Source organism: Thalassophryne amazonica, chromosome 3 (assembly GCF_902500255.1).
Source record: "Thalassophryne amazonica chromosome 3, fThaAma1.1, whole genome shotgun sequence".
Classification (NCBI taxonomy): Eukaryota; Metazoa; Chordata; class Actinopteri; order Batrachoidiformes; family Batrachoididae; genus Thalassophryne; species Thalassophryne amazonica.
This window is the reverse complement of record NC_047105.1, coordinates 66,418,511-66,443,002: the sequence shown is the minus strand read 5'-3', so window position 1 is coordinate 66,443,002 and position 24,492 is coordinate 66,418,511. Positions and strand designations below refer to the sequence as shown.

The 24,492-nt window shown below is 40.4% G+C and overlaps 1 protein-coding gene across 2 annotated transcripts in view; it reads right to left on the bottom strand.

The window, feature by feature from the left end:
- Positions 1-683: 683 nt before the first annotated feature.
- srgap3 (SLIT-ROBO Rho GTPase activating protein 3) overlaps positions 684-24,492 on the bottom strand; it is a 295,005-nt gene continuing 271,196 nt past the window's right edge. For both annotated transcript variants that reach the window (XM_034166608.1, XM_034166609.1), the window contains exons 18-22: positions 24,025-24,098; positions 9,611-9,791; positions 8,311-8,460; positions 7,897-8,212; positions 684-1,637 (exon numbers count right to left, since the gene is read on the bottom strand). In XM_034166608.1, coding sequence (XP_034022499.1) covers positions 1,191-1,637; positions 7,897-8,212; positions 8,311-8,460; positions 9,611-9,791; positions 24,025-24,098 — 1,168 coding nt within the window. In that variant the 3' untranslated portion in view covers positions 684-1,190. The remainder of the gene's footprint in view (positions 1,638-7,896; positions 8,213-8,310; positions 8,461-9,610; positions 9,792-24,024; positions 24,099-24,492) is intronic.

Sequence of the window (24,492 nt, the reverse complement as noted above, 5' to 3'; positions counted from 1 at the left end):
AAGTCTCCTTGCCATTTGCTGGGGAGATAGTTCACTCTGAGACTGAATTTTGTCTGGAAAGAGATGCAAGTTAGGATGCATTGCACAGAACCCGACAATTTTTGTTCTCTGAATAAAGGTCAACTGCAGCATTTTTCCTGGACTTTAATGTCTTCCAGAACAAACTTTAGAGTTCCTGAAATGAGAAAAACACCATTATTTCCCAGTAAAACCATTTCCTGGTATTCATATTTCTGAGGTACATTCAGGTACATTTTTTGAGACACCCTACATAGAATAAAGAAGCATTTCTGTAAAAAATAAATAAATAAATAAATAAAAAAAAAAGTCTGGCTAATGTCTTGTCATACAGCATAGTGGAGCATTATTTTACGTTTTTAATGCAAAAGGCTGATTTGTACAGTTTAAGAGTGAGGGGATTATCTTTAGTAGTGGAAGCGATGGCAGATACAATGAGAGAAAGAACTGCAAACTTTAAATCATCATATAGCCAATTTTTGTCAACCATATGGAATTTTCTACGTTGTTTTTATTATAAGTGAGGTTTGAGGTGAATATGTCATTCTAATAACCAGCCTGCCCGCTGACCATATTAGAAAACCCCACAATGCAAAGTAGTCATTTTAATACCTTACATTCTCCAGATCCTGCATGCAGAAAAAATGATGTCACTATGTGGTTACTTTTGCTGAACATCCACTGTTTTGTAACACAAACAGAAATTTTGGTAACTTCAAGTATTTTTTTTTCTCTCCTATGAGCTTAAAGGTAAAAATCATGATGAGGTGTTTTATACACACAGATAGAAATGACTGAGTGATCATCTGGACAAACTGCGCTGGGTGGAATTAAACACAAGTATTGCTTCACTTGCATTAACTGTATCTCTGAGACGAGAATATGGCCACAGATTTTGTTGAAATTGAGGTAAAACTGAAATACCTATTTTCTTAGACATGTTTGCGGTACTAAATCAAGTTTCCAAGAGACGTGCGCTTTATGCCATCAAACCGCTACAGCTTCTTCTACCGTTTAATCACTATGGTAACAGGCTCACATCAGGAGCTTCCTGAATTAATTCCTTTAATCAGGCAGAAAGAACAGAGGAAAAGGTCCCTATCTGCTTGTCACACATTTCCACACACTTTAAAAGCTTTACATCCTTTAGTGTGTTGTAGATTCCACCCTTGCTACATGGTGCCAGACTTATCCGCGGCATCGTTAGCTGAATTCATGTTGGCGCCAGCAGCTGTAGTGTTACTTGGGAACAACTTCTCAGTGGGAGTTACAGCAGGGCTCCCAACTCCCGAAGAACTGGAGCTGCTAGAGCGGTGCTGCGTCGGAGGCGGGCGCGCCGGCCTCATAGGAGGCGGGCGCAACTGCGCCCCGGCCAACCTGGCAGAGAGTGCAGGCTTGAATGTAGTCATCAACTCAGATGTGGAGCTGCTGCTGCGGCGCATGGCCGCGTCTGGGTCACGGATCATAATGGTGTGGAGTGGACTTCCAGGCTCAGAGCTCACGGGATTCTTCATTGGCTCGAGTGTGTCCAAGACCACGTCCGGAGCCTGCTTGACTGTGTTCTGACGCTCCAGCTCACTTAGCTCATGGAGAGCTGTAGTCATAGTCTTCTCTATGTCCTAGCACAGGACAAATAAATATGAAGTCTAAAATAACTCACATGTCAACTGAGATATCCAAGAAGAAATACTTGAATTATCTAATACCCAGTGGTGGGCACAGTTCTGCTAATCTGCCAACCGCTAATTAGCAAAGCTAATTTTTTGTTAGCTTCTGCTAAATTTAGTTTTGCTAACTTTAGTCCGCTAACATTTTTTTGCTGGCATAGTAAGTGAAGCTGAACAGTCAAAAACATTTGTAAACCCTAAAATTACACATTAGATCCTCTCTGTTGTGTCTTGCAGCAGTCAGGCAACTGTGAGGAGCTGAGCTCAACCCAACCCCAGCAGAAGCGACCCAGCTACCTGGCTGCTACAAAGAAAAAAAGAAAGTCGTTTATATTCACAGTATACAGGGCCCCTGATGTGAGGCAAAAGGCATTAACAGAAAAGCAGGTTTGACTTATGGTTTTGATTTAAAAACAAAACTAATTCCAGATGATTTATTGATATTAACGTTAACTGTCATTTTTACAAAGTGAAAATATCACAAAATAAATATTTGTAAAAAAAAAAAAAAAAAGAAGGCATTTGCAAAACTGAAAAGTCTATTTATGTGTGATACAGCACACCGATTGGTGACCGTATGACACTTGGATGCCATTTACACTCCCGTCCAGTAAATGACGGTGTTCTATGCATTTTGACCCAAAATGCATAGAACACCGCCATCCAACTGTCATATGGTCGCCATTCTGTGTGCTCCTGTATCACACTTAAACAGAATTTTCAGTTTTGCAAATGCCTTTTTTTAAAAAAAAAAAAAACATATTTTCAAATACAGATTTATTTGTAAAAAACAACACACACATCAGTAACTTGTGTGTTGTTTTTTTTTTTTTTTTACAACCAACCAACCAGTGATCAGGAGGCTCAATTTCCCATAATGCCGTTGGGGATCTGAGTTTTAATGATCAAACATTCAGAATTAGTGCATTACTTTAAAACTAAAAGATATTTGTGATATTTTCACTTGACAGTTAATGTTAATATCAATAAACCGTCCGAAATTAGTTTGGTTCTTAAATCAAAACCATAAGTCAAACCTGCTTTTCTGTTTGTGCCTTTTGCCCACATCTGGAGCACTGTATGCTGTGAATGTAAATGACTCTTCCTTGGGCAGGGTGCACAAAGACAGGAGCTCTGACACATTGTTTGTGTTGGGTTTGTGATTGCCTCTGATTCTACTCAGAACCGTTGGCGGTGCTTAGACTCAAAATTGGCTTGTCAGTAGCTGATAGTGTACCGGAGTCAATACTAAAAGTAAGCGGTTATCGGTTAACTGTAGCTTCCGCTAAATTTCTTTATCAGTTTATCGTTATGAAAGTTAACTTTTCATTTAGCAGATTAGCGGTTAACAAAGCTAACTTTTTGGTTAGCTGTGCCCACCACTGCTAATATCCCACAAAGGCACCCTGTAACCTTAATAACAATTTATTTGCATTCTAATTAGCATATGTAGACATATCATCATATCATGCGTGAACACATTACATACACACTTGCACATATACACGTTTTAAATATAAAATATTTATCAAGCACTACTGAACTGTTGCTGTTGGAATGACTTTTGCAAATGCCCCTAATTAGTATACTTGTATTAATCATCCCATTTGTTTCATCAAAACATTCACAGATTCTGAATACAAAGCCTAACGCAAAGCATTATTGATTATAGGGCAGTGCAGTCTTGTTTGAACCCTGCGTGATATCGTGAGATTTGACCACTTACAGGGACAGCCGCTCCCGTTGCACAATATATACACAGTATAACTTCACACAGGAAAATGGTGTACCGTTTTGTTTTCAGCAGCAATCACCGAAGTAGTCACGAAAAGTGCAGTTTTTTCGGTTCCCAGTGGAGAAGAGAAGATGAGGCAAATGGCAGAGGTCGTGTCAGTAAGTGTTAGCCTGCACAGCTAACCAGAGTAGCAACATTCTCTCGCCTGCACAAACGCCTCGACGCATTAGAGCTCCGGGTCATGAACAAACCGCAACACATGCAGACTTTCCACCGCATCGCCACTTTTTCTTTGCATTTACACATTTACAATTTGGCCAACGTGTCAGAGAAAGTGCCATGTTTTTGTCCCCGGAAGCAGAGAAATTATGTCATATCCAAAATATTTTACCCCTTTAGCGCCCGCCCTCAAACGAGACTGCGTTGCCCAGTTGGCGATTAGGGAGGAAAATTGTTTATTGACACCAATAGGTCCAAATATACACCAAACAATCCTAGAAACTCAACAGCCCTTCTATTCCTCTTGCTGTACCGATGAGTATTAAGTGCTTAATTGCATTGTCCTCATGAATATGCAAATATATTTACTGCACAACCATGAAATCTAACCTGCTCTTATACTTATGTTGTAAGAATGAAGTGTCTAAAATGTATTGTTGCATGCACTTTTATTGAGATATTGTACCCCCGCCACCATGAAACAAAATTAGGTCAGCCTAATTATTGTGTAAATATATGCACCAAACAACCCTGACATCTAACCAGTTCATCTCTTCCTGAGGGTGTACCTACGTATGTTACTGTGTAATTAAGACATGTCTATAATGTATTGTTAATGAGTTACTGTGTTTCTGAGAAAAATAATACTTCATACTCATTTATTTGTAAATATATGCAACCAAGTACCCTAAATCTAAACATCTTTTATACCCATCCGGAGGTACCTATGGTGTAAGTATAAAGTGTCTCCCATATATTGATATTGAGTTATAGTGTTATCAAGAAAGAACACACACACACACACACACACACACTGGGCTACTTGATGGGTTATTAAAACCCATCTGATCATGATTACAACTGCTAAATTTTGGCAATGCACTGAACAATATTTACTTGGACAGATGAAAATAGTAACAACTGCCACACAATACAAACAGGACACCATCAGTTTGTGTAGGGATGCAGTGGCTACAGCCATGAGCTGATGGAGAACTTTAGCTTATTATTCACCTCTGGACCTCCTTGTCATGTCGATCTCCTGGATGTAGCTGGACCCTGACATTTATTCAAAGTCCCAGCTGCTGCTGCTGTAAGACTGACAGCTGCAGCAGGAAGCTTGGATGTGAACAAATCCTTAATTCGTCCATATTCCGTTTTGCTTTCTGTGTTGATGGTTCCTCATTGTTTGCGTAGTTCCCGTACCATCAGCGTTCCATTTGACTGTCGTGCAACTTCATCCCAAGTCTGACGTCTTGCACGAACATTGACGATATGTGAACGGATCAATAGCTAAAGATCCGACGAGCCGAACGTAACATCCATGTATCGCTGATGACTAGGGTGGTCCATAAAAATGGTCAAAAATTTTTTTTCAAAAAACGTCAAGTCTCACCCTCTAAATTTGTTGTACCTAACATAAAAACACATCATGTACAATTTCATAAAACTCTAATAATTTTTACTGGTAGCACACAGCCCTTAAAGATTTTGCTCGCAATAACTTTGTCATATAGTATGGTAATTTCCAGATATTTCCAAATTATTTCTGTCAGTTTAATATTGATATGTCAGGACAGAAATTATTGCAATACATTGGAAAATCAAATCTTTTCATATCCCATAAAATAGTTAACACTAAAACATGAATTGTGAGATGCAGTTCTTCTCGTACATGTATCATGCTCCTACAATACCTACATACTGGGGTAGCGAAGATTTTGTAACAGTCAAACATTGCATTTTCATTTTATTGATGAAATACTGTTTCATTATTGATAAATTTAAATAAGTCTATGCTTTATATATTTCCACATATATTTTGATCTAGCTCCAAACAATAATATTCTTTATGTCTTGCAGTACTTAATATTCAAAAATGTATGAATCAGCACAAGAACCAATTATACAGCTGTGTAACATAAGAGAACATCCTTTACATGATAATGATATTTAAGTTGCTTGCATCATGACCAAGACTTGCTGCCGTTTCAGTCAGAATATAGGTGGCACTTCTGTCTGTTGTTTTGGTCCTATCCAATGCTGCTGCAAGTCCTGGTGTTACAACAGCTTTAATTTTACTGGCTTTTTGTGGCACTGGCATAACAAATTCTTCATCTGGACTCTCTGTGTTCTCTTCACTGTGGCTGGAGACAGTGTCAGGTAGTGAGACATTAGATGGTCCAGGCTCCTCCAGTTTCTCTTTGTATTTTGCTTCTGCAGCTTTCCTTTTTTCTGCTCTTTGTTCTTTGGCAGTTTGTATTTTATCTATATCCTCTACCTTTCTCTCGCTGAGCAAGTAGGAACCGTCTGTCATCTTCAAACTTTATCATTGTTAGGACATCCTGATGTGCCATGTCAAACAAGTCCTCCAAAGATTCACAAAACACTGTTTCATCTTTCTTCTGCTTGTCTGTATTGCGATTCTTGGTCTTTTTCAATGTTTTCCATTTTCCGAACACCTTTTCTAACTTTGTGATCAGATGCTGCTTTGCCCTCAGTGGGATTCTAGCTCTCTCCCAAAAAGGAATTGCCATGTCTATAGAGGTCACAGCAGCATCATGGACAGTTTTCTTAAGGTATACAAATGTTCTACTTCTAGTAGCTGACATGTTTTACTGAAGTTTCCAGTTAATGGTTAAGCATGTTAAGTCAGCAAGTGTCTCTTTTTACATGTATCTCATGTTAGATTCACCATCACCAAAGATCTGAAAGAAAAGAAGCTGTGAATTGAAGCAAAATTTTCAGCTTGTAGCCTAAAATAACATTTTTGAAACTATGTTGTTTGTGAGAAATATTTAAACCCAGGTATAGTTTTAAATTGAATATAAAATTATACTTTAGTTACACTCAGGTGGTTAACTTCTATCCTCTTTATAAGTGATGTGATTAGATACTGGATAATGGATAACCTATTGCACGGGCACTCGGGCAGCGATAATTGATATATTTACAACCTTCAGCTATGATGTGCTACCTCTAAATATTAATGTATGACAAAAATATTTGGCAGGCTTTCTTTTTTCCCAAAGCATCATAAAATGAAGGGGTGAGAGTAATGAATTTCCAACTTTTATTTTTTTGAACCACCCTACTGATGACTCATCCATGTGTGGGACGAAAAGTGACGTTTTCATATAGAAAGAATAGCGGCAAGAACGTTGGATCAACTACTTTAACTATTTACGCATGTTGCCACTGTCTCAGGTTCCAACGTGCATGTGCACATGCACGTTGCAGCCGTCTGTGGCTGGAGAGGCTGTGCGCACAGCCACAAACGGCTGTGCGCCACAAATGACTGTGCACGTTTGCATGCCGTTTGTGGCTGGAACGTATATGCGTGTGCACGTTGTTGTTCTGAAGACAAACCTGTTGTCAAGACAACCAGATCTCGCACCTGCAGGTGCGGTGGAGAGTGCAGACATGATCACAAGCTGGCACTTGGTCTGAGACCCGCTGTCAAGTCACATCATCATGAATGTTTTGTTTTGATTCTGTTTAAAGCGTCAAGGTCACCGTTCACTTTGTTTTTCTTTTGTTAGTTTCAGTTTTGTTTCGATCTTTTGTGCACTCTGCACTGTGCACGCTTTTTAGTGATGAGAGAAGTGCCAGCTCATTCGTTCACTTTTTCTCGATGATTTGTGACTTTGTGACTTTTTTCCTTGTTTCAGCTGTCGCTGTGTGCTGTGTGACCTGGTCCTTAGGAGTAATTGTGCACAATACTTTCAAATCTCACTGCAAAAACTGATATCTAAGAAAGTAAAAAAAAGACTTGTTTAAAGAAAATTTGACTTAATTTTTGTCTAAATACAAAAATAATCTTCTCAAGCATTTTTTTACATAAGAAAAAAATGTCTTATTTTTGGGAAAATGCATCTTACTTTTTCTTGATAAGTTTTTCCAAATAATATCAAGCTGTATTTAACCAGTAACAAGGAAAGGCAATGGATTTCAAATCATCCAAGCATTTTAAGACAGAGGCTAAGCTTAAAATAAGAATTCTGTCTAGTTTTAAGGCACATTTTGATTATTCAGTGCCTAGACATTTTGCTAGTTTTGAAAATTCTAACCAAGTAAATTTTTCTTATCCTATTGGAAGATTTTTTGGCCTCAATACAAGACAATTTGGCTAGATCTCGGATTATTTGGCTTGATATCAGGAAGAGGGACAGTTTTTGCAGTGCTGTTTTAACAGAAGTTGGATGATACATTTTCCTTTATTCTAAGCAGATGTGCCATGTTTGAGTGCAGATATACCTCAGCCAGAGCCTCAGTCTCCAGTGATTTATGGTCACCGAGACTACTGTGGCGAGTGGCCCCAGGCGCTGGTCTCAGTGGGTGGCCCTCGGGATAAGCCTTCCTCTCTGGATAGTTGATGCTGCCTGCGCTACCAAAGGTTCCAAATCGTCTCTTTTCTGGACTCTCCATGCGGCTCTTGCTGATGGACATCTTGTGTGGGCTGCTGGGACATGCTGCGGCTCTTGGTGGAGTGTCAGCCACCCTGGTTGGGCTGTGGGTATCTGTGCCACTTCGCCGACGTGGTATTGCAGCTCCATCAGACCGTAACCGTACCCTACGGAGAGCGAGCACATCAGGCAAAAGTCAAAGATGAGATACTTCAAGAACACAGAAGTCAATCTCAGAAAGATGTGAATTTGAAATTGAGGCTACCTCCCCATGACTCCTCCAAAGTTATAATCAGGCGACTGCTCACATGGTGAAGCAATATCATTTTTGGATGAGCTCTTGTCGTCCAGCAGTGGTCCACTACTTGCTTCACTATCTGCTTTCTGGCTGAGATTGTCTGAGAAAGCATCATCTCTGAAATGGAAGGTGGGAATATGGTGAGGACATAAAGGAAATTTGTGACAGTATATTAAAAGTAACCAAAATCAGGTAGCAGGGACCTCGGAGCTTGACTAAAGCTCGAGTTTTTTATTATTTGCAACATTTTTGTTCCAATGAATGCATTTCTTTATGTTCAGCTAGCTTTAAAGGAAGCTGTAGGTGTCACAGGTAGCACACCAGCTAGAGCAGGATTAGGTATCTGAGAGCATCATGTCCATCATGAGCCCAACTCATCAAAACACCAGTTACTGAGGAGATGCACAACTGACAATTCTATAGCGGTTTAAGAAAGTTAATAGAATAGAGCCTTTATTGTCATTGTACATATATACATACATACACTGAAATTTGTCCTCTGCATTTAACCCATCCTCATTACAGTTAGACACAATCCAACCACTAGGAGCAGTGGGCAGCCACAGTCCGGCGCCCGGGGACCAACTACACTTGTAGGGACGCTGCCTTTGTCAGGGGCAGAGAACGGAACAGACCCTAAAATAAGCATGTTTTTGATTGTGGGAGGAAACTGGAGTGACTGGAAGAAACCCACGTAGTAATAATAAATGAAATAAACAATGAGCAGGAAACCCTGTGAAATAGTGTGTCGTTTGCATAGAGTGAAGTCAGTATGGCAGTGGTGTAATAGTTAAACAACTGAGCCGGCCAAATAATATTCAGTGGTACTGCTTGTAAAATCATCCACACCTGATCTTATTCCAGGCAAATAAAATATTTGGTTTTGTGTCTGTCTAGTCAGGTATACTGTCTGCTCTTTGCTTAAAAAAAAAAAAAAAAACAGGTTCCACAAATGAACCAAATGACCAAAAGTAGAGGTTATGGCTGCAAATGCTGGATAGTTCAGCAAAGCTATGGTGCCACAAGGCTGATGTCAAAATATTGGGGGTGGGGGGTGTAATAGGTATTGCTATCAAACTTCAGCTCTGGCCTTCAATAGAAGGGCTTAAGGCGTATAACAGCTGTTGAAAGCAATACTCCAACATCAGGTTGATGGATGATAATCACTTGAGGTATAAGTTTCATTTAGTGGCAAATCTCCCCAAAGACAATTTAATATCAAAAGAAAAAACTAGTGAATAGAAAAGTATCAGCCCTCATTACTTACAGGTCTTGTACTACGATGTACTGATGTGGGATGAGACCATCTACACCATTATGGCGGCCCTCCCACCAGTCTTCAGATGCTCGGTGATACAGGAGCAGAGAGGCTCCCTTCTTGAAGGATAACTCCCTCGGACTCCGTCCCACATAGTCAAACTTGGCAATGGCCTCGATCTGTTCAATCTCTGAAGACAAAATAATTCAAGGTATAACTGAAGGTACAACGATAGCAGTCAAGGTCAGTGGTTCCCAAAGTTTTTGAGCATTATACACACACGCACACACACACACACACACACACACACACACACACACACACACACACACACACACATATATATATACACACACACACAGTAGTGTTCAGAATAATAGTAGTGCTAAGTGACTAAAAAGATTAATCCAGGTTTGGAGTATATTTCTTATTGTTACATGGGAAACAAGGTACCAGTAGATTCAGTAGATTCTCACAAATCCAATCAATCAATCAATCATTTTTTTTTTTATATATAGCGCCAAATCACAACAAACAGTTATCCCAAGGCGCTTTATATTGTAAGGCAAGGCCATACAATAATTATGTAAAACCCCAACGGTCAAAATGACCCCCTGTGAGCAAGCACTTGGCTACAGTGGGAAGGAAAAACTCCCTTTTAACAGGAAGAAACCTCCAGCAGAACCAGGCTCAGGGAGGGGCAGTCTTCTGCTGGGACTGGTTGGGGCTGAGGGGAGAGAATCAGGAAAAAGACATGCTGTGGAGGGGAGCAGAGATCGATCACTAATGATTAAATGCAGACTGGTGCATACAGAGCAAAAAGAGAAAGAAATAGTGCATCATGGGAACCCCCCAGCAGTCTAAGTCTATAGCAGCATAACTAAGGGATGGTTCAGGGTCACCTGATCCAGCCCTAACTATAAGGTTTAGCAAAAAGGAAAGTTTTAAGCCTAATCTTAAAAGTAGAGAGGGTGTCTGTCTCCATGATCTGAATTGGGAGCTGGTTCCACAGGAGAGGAGCCTGAAAGCTGAAGGCTCTGCCTCCCATTCTACTCTTACAAAAGCTAGGAACTAAAAGTAAGCCTGCAGTCTGAGAGTGAAGCGCTCTATTGGGGTGATATGGTACTACGAGGTCCCTAAGATAAGATGGGACCTGATTATTCAAAACCTTATAAGTAAGAAGAAGAATTTTAAATTCTATTCTAGAATTAACAGGAAGCCAATGAAGAGAGGCCAATATGGGTGAGATATGCTCTCTCCTTCTAGTCCCTGTCAGTACTCTAGCTGCAGCATTTTGAATTAACTGAAGGCTTTTCAGGGAACTTTTAGGACAACCTGATAATAATGAATTACAATAGTCCAGCCTAGAGGAAATAAATGCATGAATTAGTTTTTCAGCATCACTCTGAGACAAGACCTTTCTAATTTTAGAGATATTGCGTAAATGCAAAAAAGCAGTCCTACATATTTGTTTAATATGCGCTTTGAATGACATATCCTGATCAAAAATGACTCCAAGATTTCTCACAGTATTACTAGAGGTCAGGGTAATGCCATCCAGAGTAAGGATCTGGTTAGACACCATGTTTCTAAGATTTGTGGGGCCAAGTACAATAACTTCAGTTTTATCTGAGTTTAAAAGCAGGAAATTAGAGGTCATCCATGTCTTTATGTCTGTAAGACAATCCTGCAGTTTAGCTAATTGGTGTGTGTCCTCTGGCTTCATGGATAGATAAAGCTGGGTATCATCTGCGTAACAATGAAAATTTAAGCAATACCGTCTAATAATACTGCCTAAGGGAAGCATGTATAAAGTGAATAAAATTGGTCCTAGCACAGAACCTTGTGGAACTCCATAATTAACCTTAGTCTGTGAAGAAGATTCCCCATTTACATGAACAAATTGTAATCTATTAGATAAATATGATTCAAACCACCACAGCGCAGTGCCTTTAATACCTATGGCATGCTCTAATCTCTGTAATAAAATTTTATGGTCAACAGTATCAAAAGCAGCACTGAGGTCTAACAGAACAAGCACAGAGATGAGTCCACTGTCTGAGGCCATAAGAAGATCATTTGTAACCTTCAATAATGCTGTTTTTGTACTATGATGAATTCTAAAACCTGACTGAAACTCTTCAAATAGACCATTCCTCTGCAGATGATCAGTTAGCTGTTTTACAACTACCCTTTCAAGAATTTTTGAGAGAAAGGAAGGTTGGAGATTGGCCTATAATTAGCTAAGATAGCTGGGTCAAGTGATGGCTTTTTAAGTAATGGTTTAATTACTGCCACCTTAAAAGCCTGTGGTACATAGCCAACTAACAAAGATAGATTGATCATATTTAAGATCGAAGCATTAAATAATGGTAGGGCTTCCTTGAGCAGCCTGGTAGGAATGGGGTCTAATAGACATGTTGATGGTTTGGATGAAGTAACTAATGAAAATAACTCTGACAGAACAATCTGAGAGAAAGAGTCTAACCAGATACCGGCATCACTGAAAGCAGCCAAAGATAACGATACGTCTTTGGGATGGTTATGAGTAATTTTTTCTCTAATAGTTAAAATTTTGTTAGCAAAGAAAGTCATGAAGCCATTACTAGTTAAAGTTAATAGAATACTCAGCTCAATAGAGCTCTGACTCTTTGTCAGCCTGGCTACAGTGCTGAAAAGAAACCTGGGGTTGTTCTTATTTTCTTCAATTAGTGATGAGTAGTAAGATGTCCTAGCTTTACGGAGGGCTTTTTTATAGAGCAACAGACTCTTTTTCCAGGCTAAATGAAGATCTTCTAAATTAGTGAGATGCCATTTCCTCTCCAACTTACGGGTTATCTGCTTTAAGCTGCGAGTTTGTGAGTTATACCACGGAGTCAGGCACTTCTGATTTAAAGCTCTCTTTTTCAGAGGAGCTACAGCATCCAAAGTTGTCTTCAATGAGGATGTAAAACTATTGACGAGATTCTCTATCTCACTTACAGAGTTTAGGTAGCTACTCTGCACTGTGTTGGTATATGGCATTAGAGAACATAAAGAAGGAATCATATCCTTAAACCTAGTTACAGCGCTTTCTGAAAGACTTCTAGTGTAATGAAACTTATTCCCCACTGCTGGGTAGTCCATCAGAGTAAATGTAAATGTTATTAAGAAATGATCAGACAGAAGGGAATTTTCAGGGAATACTGTTAAGTCTTCTATTTCCATACCATAAGTCAGAACAAGATCTAAGATATGATTAAAGTGGTGGGTGGACTCATTTACATTTTGAGCAAAGCCAATAGAGTCTAATAATAGATTAAATGCAGTGCTGAGGCTGTCATTCTCAGCATCTGTGTGGATGTTAAAATCGCCCACTATAATTATCTTAATTATGTTATCTGAGCTAAGCACTAAGTCAGACAAAAGGTCTGAAAAGTCACAGAGAAACTCACAGTAACGACCAGGTGGACGATAGATAATAACAAATAAAACTGGTTTTTGGGACTTCCAATTTGGATGGACAAGACTAAGAGTCAAGCTTTCAAATGAATTAAAGCTCTGTCTTGGTTTTTGATTAATTAATAAGCTGGAATGGAAGATTGCTGCTAATCCTCCGCCTCGGCCTGTGCTATGAGCATTCTGACAGTTAGTGTGACTCGGGGGTGTTGACTCATTTAAACTAACATATTCATCCTGCTGTAACCAGGTTTCTATAAGGCAGAATAAATCAATATGTTGATCAATTATTATATCATTTACCAACAGGGACTTAGAAGAGAGAGACCTAATGTTTAATAGACCACATTTAACTGTTTTAATCTGTGGTGCAGTTGAAGGTGCTATATTATTTTTTCTTTTTGAATTTTTATGCTTAAATAGATTTTTGCTGGTTATTGGTGGTCTGGGAGCAGGCACCGTCTCTACAGGGATGGGGTAATGAGGGGATGGCAGGGGGAGAGAAGCTGCAGAGAGGTGTGTAAGACTACAACTCTGCTTCCTGGTCCCAACCCTGGATAGTTACGGTTTGGAGGATTTAAGAAAATTGGCCAGATTTCTAGAAATGAGAGCTGCTCCATCCAAAGTGGGATGGATGCCGTCTCTCCTAACAAGACCAGGTTTTCCCCAGAAGCTTTGCCAATTATCTATGAAGCCCACCTCATTTTTTGGACACCATTCAGACAGCCAGCAATTCAAGGAGAACATGCAGCTAAACATGTCACTCCCGGTCCGATTGGGGAGGGGCCCAGAGAAAACTACAGAGTCCGACATTGTTTTTGCAAAGTTACACACCGATTCAATGTTAATTTTAGTGACCTCCGATTGGCGTAACCGGGTGTCATTACTGCCGACGTGAATTACAATCTTACCAAATTTACGCTTAGCCTTAGCCAGCAGTTTCAACAAGACCAAGCGTTCATGATATGCACACTCTTAAGGCTATGAAATTGGGCTATTAGTAAAAAAAAAGTAGAAAAGGGGGTGTTCACAATAATAGTAGTGTCGCATTCAGTCAGTGAGTTCGTCAATTTTTTGGAACAAACAGGTGTGAATCAGGTGTCCCCTATTTAAGGATGAAGCCAGCACCTGTTGAACATGCTTTTCTCTTTGAAGAAGAGGAAAATGGGACGTTCAAGACATTATTCAGAAGAACAGCATAGTTTGATTAAAAAGTTGATTGGAGGGGAAAACTTATACGCAGGTGCAAAAAAATTATAGGCTGTTCATCTACAATGATCTCCAATGCTTTAATCCTATAATGCCAAGTGTATCATATTTGATACAAGATTTTCTGAGATGTCTGCTTCATCAGTGTGATATTTTCTCCCCAAAAAACCCATCGTATACAATGAGATACTTGTAGTACACAGACAAACCACCAGATGTCAGTATCTTATACATCAGAGGGCCTTCAGATGAGACATTCATAATAGCTGCCTGAAACAAGTGATCCACAGTAATTTCCCGAAGAAAATGCAGATTTAAAATGGATGTTTTTATGCTAGAACGCCCAATGTAGCAAATATGATACAAATAAAAACTCATATATGAAAAAAGGTTTTTGTTTTTTTGTTGTTGTTGTTGTTTGTTTGTTTTGGTGGGTTTCTAAAAAGGTCCAATAAAGACTCTTGTTTCAAAAAATTAGAATTTTCGGACAATTTCTGACCACCTCCGTGTTGGTCTCAAAGGACGGCTTTGAGATGGCATTGCTTTGCGCCATGCGGCACCGCCGCGAAGCGCGGAATTCCTCTGCACGTCTGTCTCAATGTGCCAAAAAAGTGCTGATGCCCACGTCTTCCGTAATTCCTGTGCTAGTCAGACGACGTCCCGGATAAAACACAGCATCCAGTTTGGAAATGAACGGCACATTCCACTGTTACAGGAGTTTTTGTCATGGAAACAGGAGCGGAGGAATTCCGTGCGTCGCGGCGGTGCCGCATGGCGCAAAACAACGCCGTGATGAAGCCTCATAGGACATGTTCTGGCATGTCCAGGCTCATCCACAATTTCTTGGATAGTCACACGACTGAAAAACCACCAAAAGCCATCTGAAAGCCATCTCAAAGCCGTCCTGTGAGACCAACACGGAGGTGGTTTTGTGCCGCGCCATGAGCGGCACGGTGGCGCATCCCTCCGCTTCTCTTTCCATGAAAAAAACTATATATATATATATATATATATATATATATATGTGTGTGTGTGTGTGTGTGTGTGTGTGTGTGTGTGTATAAACCCTTAGAAGTCACCACCTCAGATCTGTTTTTCAAGTTCATTTTCACCATTGCATGAATTAGTTTAATATGAAATTTTCAAATTCAGATTTTTTTTTGAAACACAAGTCTCTGAAAACACAAAGACAAGGATCAAAGTCTGATGAGCGTCAACCGTTTTATTTCTGTTATGTGATTCTTTTTGTCTAAATTTTATTTATTCCTTTTTATTTTGACTTTTGCTGCAATTCACATTTTTGTACTTGCAGATTACGATTCGTAGTTGATGAAATGTTAAGATGCATAGCCTAATAAAACAATGATCTTTACACCAGTGACAAAATGTACTGAAACTTGAACTATGATGAGGAGTTTAGTTTGACTACACAAAGTGGTTTGGTAATTGTGATTCTAAATCAGACACAAACTTCAGCTGAATGGGGAGCACGGACTGGTTTTTACACTTTTTACTCTTGAAGAAATTACTCATCAAAAACATCTTTCAGTATTCATTCCTACATTAAATGGAAGATTAAGGTCTTTGCTTGAAATGGCATCTCTTAAAAAAGTATATTTTTTTTTGTTTTATAAAATAGAAACACCAAATCAATTTTGAAATGAATACCACCTTTATAATCAATGTTGTTTACATTTAAACCATGCATGTGAACCAGGTGATTATTTGTTTGAGTTATTCTCTGTAATGAGAAGTAAAATGAAGGAACCTACACTGCTAAAAAAAAAAAAATCTACCCTTTAATAAAACTATTGTTTCATAAGAACTAATTATGAATACAATAATAAATGAAACTGACACTAGAACAGATTAATCTCCATCAAAACATGAACAGGAGCCTTTGTTAAAATGTCAAACAGTCAAGGCTGAAGTATGTAACTGATGAGATTGACACTGTTTTCTACTTAAATCAATATTGTGCATGCTCGTGTGGATAATTATGTGCCCTTGTTTTGTTTGTCTGTTTGTTTGTTTGTTTGGCTTGAGCACCTCACCCCAAATGTCTGTTATCTGAGGCACTCTTCACTCTTTCTTGCTGTGTATGGTAATATTTTGCTCATATACACATTATCATTATTAATATCTCCAGGAATGTACGCTTGATAATGTGTCACTTTGGATTAAACAGAATAAAATAAAAATCTTGCCACTGTAAGAAAATAACAATTTAGCTAATTTAATCATATGCAAAAAAGGCAAAGAGTTGAGATTTTATTTTAATGTGTTGTGTGGCGAAAAAAATAATTCACATACACACCTTCAACCGCTTAGTCCAATTAAGGGTCGTGGGGGACTGGAGCCTATCCCAGCAGTCATAGAGCGTAAGGCGGGGTACACCCAGGACAGGACACCAGTCTGTCACAGGGCCACAAACAAACAAACACATTCACACCCACACGCACACTTACGGATAATTTAAAGATTCCAATCCACCTAACCCGCATGTTTTTGGATGTGGGAGGAAACCGGAGCACCCGGAGGAAACCCACACAAACACGTGGAGAACATGCAAACTCCACACAGAAAGGCCACAGGTGGGAATTGAACCCATGACCTTCTTGCTGTGAGGCAACAGTGTTAACCACTAATCCACCGCGCTGCCAAAAATAATTCAGTCGATGCAAATAAAACACCACAGTTCACACAGGCAGACAGACAGACAGACAGATATATATCGAAATGTAAGTTGAATCTCACCAGCAGTGAGCTCAGTAGTGTACGAGTATATTAAGAAAGTGGCCACCAAGGGTTAGCCAAGGTGAACTATATGGTGAATTTTCACTCTTTAAAAAACAATTATCATTCAGAGGAAAACCCCAATCAGTTTGGTTTTTGAAACTGGAGCACGAGTGAGCGTGGAGGTCAAAAAGAAGACATTTGGAGAGAGCAGCTGGGGATAAATTGAGGGTTTGGGGGGTAGCATGTGGTTGGAAATATTAACCCCAGTTTATTTCCACATAAAAAGTAAGTCCCTTCCACATCTTCCTTGTTTTTACTTGGGGTCACCACAGCAGAGCCTCAGTGGACCTGCATGATGATTTGGCACACGTTTTATGCCGGGTGGTCTTCCTGTGACAACTCCACATTGCAGAATGAGAAGGAGTGGGGTTGCAAGCAGGAAACCTTCTGCAGTGGAAACAAGCACACTTAACCACCCTCCACTTTTATTCCAAATGTGGTTTAAAAAAAAAAAAAAAGAAGAAAAAGCTCCATCATGATGGCACAGTTTTTTTTTTTGTTTTTTTTTTTACATGACGTCATGGTGGAAGTTTATTATTGTATTAAAATTTTCATTTTCAAAAAAAGGGAAAAAAAAAAGAAAGAAAAAACTCCATGACAGCATGGTTAATACCACAAAATCAATTTCTGTTTTTACCAAGAAAAACATGACCAGTTACAGTATGGAGAGGTTTGTGGTGGGCTGGGATGGCTCCAGGCCAGGATCCTGTTCTTATTAAAACACCAAGTGATACATGAAAGGCCCCGAACACTCACATTAGGCCTCATCAGAGAAAATGTCAGCACTCGTTAGAAACGCATCCAAAAATCACAGATGAAGCTCTGAGGTAGGGTTACTGCTGTCTGACCCGACGGAGATTTACTTTCACTTATTAACGAAAGAAACCCTGCAGGATCATGGTTTTGGTTTCTGTGCCAAGCCCCATTATGCATTCAAAGCTCCAAGGAATACTGAGAAAATACTGCACAAAGGAGAAAGTTCCAGAACTGGTAACTAATGCAGAACAAAGAGCGAATGGGGGAAGAGAGAGTACAAACAGAAAGACAGATCAAAGAGGCAGCACTCTGTTTACTCAACTCGCCTTCAGAATGAAACATTTGCAATCAAAGCGGCTTTTGCTAAAAAGTACTTCATAGCAAAGATTTATTTTCACGCAGAAAGGCTTCTAAAATGACGTCACTCACATTCCCACCTGAAATTCCGGACACGTTGTATGGTAAGATATGAACTCTTCCCTTTGAATGATCACACATACTGAAGTCCTTTCATATAAAAGGACCATAAAAAGTCATAGTCCACACTGATTCCAACACTACATTCAAGAAGCAAACTCACCTTTAATTAGGTTTGCAAAATTTAAGGAATTTTCAAAGTTGGAAACTTTCCATGGGAATTAAAAAAGAATGTATGGGAATTAGGAGGAATTAATGAGAATAAACGGGCAGCAAGGTAGATTAGTGGTTAGCACTGTTGCCTCACAGCAAGAAGGTCATGGGTTCGATTCCCACCTGTGGTCTTTCTGTGTGGAGTTTGTGGGTTCTCTCCGGGTGCTCCGGCTTCCTCCCACATCCGAAGACATGCAGGTTAGGTGGAATGGAAACTTTAAATTGTCTGTAGGTGTGCGTGTGGGTGTAAATGTGTTTGTTTGTCTATATGTGGCCGCGCGACAGACTGGAGTCTTGTCCAGGGTGTACCCCGCCTCACACCCTATGACTGCTGTGATAGGCTCCAGCCTCCCACGACTCTTAATTGGAGTAAGCAGTTGAAGATGAGGAAGTGAGTAATGGAAATAAACTGGAAACTTACAAAATTGCAGGTTAGCCTATAGCAGGGAACTTAAATGCAGTTTAAAAAACATCTTGCAGCATAATATTGGTTAACTTAAAGGGGATAGAGAATCAAAATCATCTTTTTCATGTTTTTGGTGTTAGTTCAGAGTCTCCCCGCTGTGGGGAATACACACGAAGTGCCAGCAAGTTTCAGAACCTCTATTTCAAGTATTTCTCCCTTTTTGAATTGCCCCTAGAAAACAGGCCAATCCATTTTTGAGAGAAAACTTACGTCACTTTTTCACCAATAGCCCCCCCACACACACACCCACACCCACCCCCTTTCACACACGCCCCTTCGAAATTAATTATTCATAAGGTTGTGCCCACCCATTCTTAACACTCGAAGAGGAGCAATGGCGAGCTACAGGTGTGCCTTCTCAGGCTGTTTTAGCGGACTACGATCTTTACATATTCTTCCCACGGAAAGCAATGTATGCGATCAATGGCTTTTATTCATTTACAACTTCATCCCCAGTACATACAACCACCGACTATTTCTTTGCTCTGCGCATTTCACGGAGGACTGTTTCACAAACCTTGCACAATTTCGAGCTGGCTTCAGTCGGAATTTAATACTCAGTAGAGGGTCAGTTCCGACTTTGCGACAAAATCAACCCCAGCAATCAGTACAGCCTGTAAGTATCACATTTTCTTTTGTTTTAAATTTGTGTTGCGCTATATTCCTGTTGTAAGAATTGCACATTAGAATGGCACGTTACCTCTGGTTTGTTCCTCTAAAGGGAATGAGCTAACCCCTTAGCAGCTAGCTATTTGCATTATTATGCTGGCAGCAAGTAAGCCTGCAAAGGGCAGCTTGCTTATTTCAATGCATAACCTTTGTAAGTCACAGTAACCAAAGTAAAACAAAACAAATTAAGTTTTGTGGATTTTTTTAGTCCAATTTTGCATGTTTTTTTTTTCGTCCTCATCAAGCAGCTGGTCGCGGCGCTGCGAAGGGAGAGCACACGCATTGTGTTCTGCGTGTGTCTGTTTATAAGAACCTTCTCACCCAGAAGAAAAAAGAGCGCCAACAACTACCAGTGATGCCGGTAACGGCACTGAGCTTTACAAAGACATTTTTATGCTTTTTTTTCTCCGAGCCGCTCTGCATCTGCTGTTAAAAACAGCTGATCCTCCGCGCTTTCTTTTCAGTGAGAGCATGGGCAGCCAATCAAACAACGGCAACCGATCAGAGCCAACACCTACGTGCATTTCATAATGAGGTTGCCAAATAAGCTCCGAAACGACGTCATTAAGGGCAAACGAGGCATTCTAAACCCAGCATAGTAACATAGCTGTTTCAGAGAGCCTTTTAGGAAGGTTCTGAGCCATTACAGACCCAACCAATTTTTTTTGGGCTACATATCACATCACAGAACAAGGATTAATGCCCCATTCAACCTCTATCACCTTTAAACAACTAGATTTAGTGTAAAATCAGTTGAATTTCTACTGGTCCTCAATCATATGCACATCACATTACATCCGTCAGAAATGTCATTTTAAAAATTTGTGTTACAAATTTTACATGAATGTCTATTTACGGCAAAACAAAAAGTTTATATTTGTGCTTGGATATGATACAGTTTGCATAAATTGCACAAAATCTGCAGTTAATTCTGCAGGGGAGAAAACTTTGAGGGTATCCTCAACTCTACTAACATTCCCTCTGCTGAGAAGGCAGAGGAGGATGGAAGACCCTTGCGGCTCTGGTCCCATTAAGTGACAGGAAGTTACCGAGGTAGTCAAAAAACCTCTTGGTGGCAAGTCGCTGGGGGCGGGTGAGATTCATCCTGAGTTGCTGAAGTCTCTGGATGTTGGTGGGGTGTCATAGCTGACACTTACTCTTCCTCCCTCCCCCACTACCATAATGCTGTGTTTACACATAACGACAAGTCATGAATGCCACGAAGTATACAAGGTCTGTTAGAAAAGTAATGGACCTTTTTATTTTTTGCAAAAACCATATGGATTTGAATCACGTGTGATTGCATCAGCCAAGCTTGAACCTTCATGCGCATGCGTGAGTTTTTTCACGCCTGTCGGTTGCATCATTCGCCTGTGAGCACGGTTTGTGGGAGGAGTGGTCCAGCCCCTTCGGCGGATTTTCATTGTCAGGAAAATGGCTGAGCGACTGCCGCTTTGCTGCATCAAAATTTTTTCAGAAACTGTGAGAGACAGCCAGGTGGAAACCATTCGGAAAATACAGATGGCTTTCGGTGAAGATTCAATGGGCATCACAGAGATTAAGGAGCATTACAACTGGATTAAAGACGGCCCACAGCAGCAGGTGGAACACCTGCAGGAGCGTGCTAATGAGCATTGACATGAGGCTTTTAGCCGACTTGGCATCACTGTCCTTCTTCAGCATACTGCAGCAATGAAACTGAATGTGGTGCAGCAGGGTTTAATTGTGCGCACGTCAGAGAAGAATGCTGTCACGCTCTATTAAGGATCACCACTAATCAAGAAGGATCAACACACTCAGTTGCAACATCCAGGACATGAGGTGAAATGAGGGTGGTGCGTGATATTCGTGGAAGATTTTTTGACAGCCACAAACATGCTCCACGAAAATCATGAATATCACACATCAATACGCACTATTAAGAAACCTATTCAGATGCGTTAAGTCACATTAAGAATGTCAGGAATGTACCAAGAATGATGCAAATATGACATTCGTAATGCGTCCTGCCTATGAGTAAAGCAGCATAAAGCACAGATTGGTAACCCCTGCAGTGAAAGGTACATCTGTACTCCAGTCACCTGTTTTTACACTGTCCCATTCCATTCCATTTATTTATTTAACAGTGAATATAGTTTGTCGATTTAACTGTTTTTACTTGTTATAGAAGAGATTTTCTTTTCCTGTTGTTCATGCATCTGTAACACCAGATAAAATTCCTTGTATGTGCAAAATTACTTGCCAATAAATTTGATTCTGATTCTGGCACGCTTATACAATGTTGCATGAAAGTCTGGGACAGTACCTATGGAATGACAAATAGGGTCATGGTGGACCCCTTCTGTAAAAAAAAAAAAAAAAAAAAGGGGGACGGAGTGTGTTTCAGTTATAGAGCAATGGCACTTCTCAGCCTTCCTGGGAAAGCCTATGCCAGGGTACTAGAGACTAGAGAAGAGACTTAGGCCATCAGCTGAACTTCAGATTCAGGAGGAGAAATGCAGGTTACGTCCTGGTTGTGGAACAGTGGACCAGCTCTTTACCCTTCCAAGAATATTACTGGGGTCTTGGGAGTATGACCAACCAGTCTACATGTGTTTTGTGGACTTGGAAAAGAGGTATGACCGGGTCCCTTGGTCAGGGTGAGAAGCTCTACTATCCAGGAGGGATTCGGAGTACAGCTACTGCTTCTTCACACTGAAAGGAGCCAGCTGAAGCAGTTTGGGCACCTGGTGAGGATACCCACTGGTTGTCTCCCTAGGGAGGTCTTCCAGGCCAGTGTCCAACTGGCAGAAGGCCCCGATGAAGACCCAGGACATGCTGGAAAACTGATTTTTCAGCTGGTTTGGGAATGCCTTGGGATCCCCTGGGAAGAGATACAGGCTGAGGACAGGGCAGTGTGGGATGAGCTGCTTGTTCTGCTGCCACCGTGTCCCAGATCTGGATAAGTGGTTGAAAATGAATGAATGATGCACAGACCTCTACAGGTGAGATAACGGGACCCGGACTGCTATTAGGTATCGGGATGAACTCCTGTCAGACCCTATACTGGTGCAGTGGGTCCTGGGTTCCTCCTGGTGCCTGAAAATGCCTGGCCTTATGTGGCAAGAGTATGCAGGCAGTTCTTGGAGGATGAAATAATTGATACCACTGAATGGCCCACACGCGTGCCTGACCTAAATCCAATAGAACACCTCAGGGACATTATGTTTCCATCCATCCAACGTTGCCAGGTTGCACCGCAGACTGTCCAGGAGCTAAGTGATGCCCTGAATCAGATCTGGGAGGAGATCTCCCAGGACACCATCTGTTGTCTCATTCAGAGCATGTTGTCAGGCATGCATACAAGCACGTGGGGGACATACAAACTACTAAGTACCATTCTGAGTTGCTGCAACAAAATTCTGACTAATGGACAAGACTACCAATTCACTTTGAATTTTCGGGGTGTCTTTGAATTCAGCCCTCTGGAAGTTGAAAGTTTTCATTTCCATCAAACAATGTGGAGTCCCTTCATTCCTAACACATTTCCCAGTCCATATCAAGACAGATATCCAGCAATTGAGATCTGATGTCTTTTCAAAGTGTTTTTAAAAAATTTTTTTGAGCAGTATATTATGATATACTACTGCATAGATCTGAAGATTCACAACATTTCACAGCATGAAGTACAGTGCAGTGCTTGCCATGATTATATATTATTATAATATATGTTTATATTTGGTATATAATACCAGTACACAGAATATAGACTCCATCTAAAAAACCTCAAAGTGGACATGTCTCAGTCTGTTTCATGGCCATGAAAGTTTTGCTCATCTTTCCGTATGAGATGCTTGTTAATATCTACATGCAGTGGGAACATTTGCTTGTTGCCGATGTCTCACTTTTCCAAACTTCTCTCAGTTGCAACAGATCGGGAACTGTCAACTGATAACCGTTAGTAAAGACTTATACTTGTTCTTAACGAGCTCCCGTTCGTCTTCTGGACGAACTACAAAAGGGGCCTGACTGTGTGAGTGCATAAACTTGGGCCACAAGTACTTTCTTCCACTTCCCACCTATTTTGTAACTCAGTTTTTTTGCAAAATTATTTCCAAACTGGTTTCTGGTGATTTCTGAACTGGTTCATTGTGGCCAGCTGCACAAGCCTGTTTTACACCTCCATCTTTGGCCATAAATGGAAGTAGACAATTCCTCAATTTGCATACAGAAACTCTCTGGGTCTGGCGCACTAAACCCAGGCCTGTTTCCTCACTCAGATGACAGGGAACATCCCTTTGATGACCAACACATGACATGAGCCAACTGTTACCTTAAGCCAGAAAATCAAAATAATCATCAAATACTCGCTTTCATCTTAGAGTTGCATTAGCAAGAGCCTCCTAAACTGCAGGAACAACAAAAAAGCTGATAATTAGAAAACCAGACAATGATAGAAAGAAACCACTTCACTGACCTTCATCACTTGTGTGCGGTTCAGTGCCGTTGTCTGCCTCATCTATCGTTCCTGGTTCACTGTGGGGGCTGTCGCTGCAGGAGTAAGAGACAGGCTTAAATCAGGGATTCTCTGTTGTGATCTGGGAGGAACCCTGCTATGTTTTACACCCCTGCCTGCTCTACTCACTGGTAATTATGAGGATGAGGTGTGTTCAGTTAAAAGATCGCAGACACCAACTTTTGATCATACTTGATAGAACTAATCAAGTAGAACAGTAGAACAGGCAAGATGGACGTGGTGCACAGCAGGAGTCCTCCCAGATCAGGATTCAGAAGCCCCAAGTTAAACATCATGAATGTACATGCAAGATTAATAATGTAAGTAAAAACAAACTGTATAATGCATTCAAATAATTTGAAATTCAAGTGTGTGATGCAGGTAGCTAGACCCACGACAGAAGTCATCTATTGTTGTCACTGATGTGAA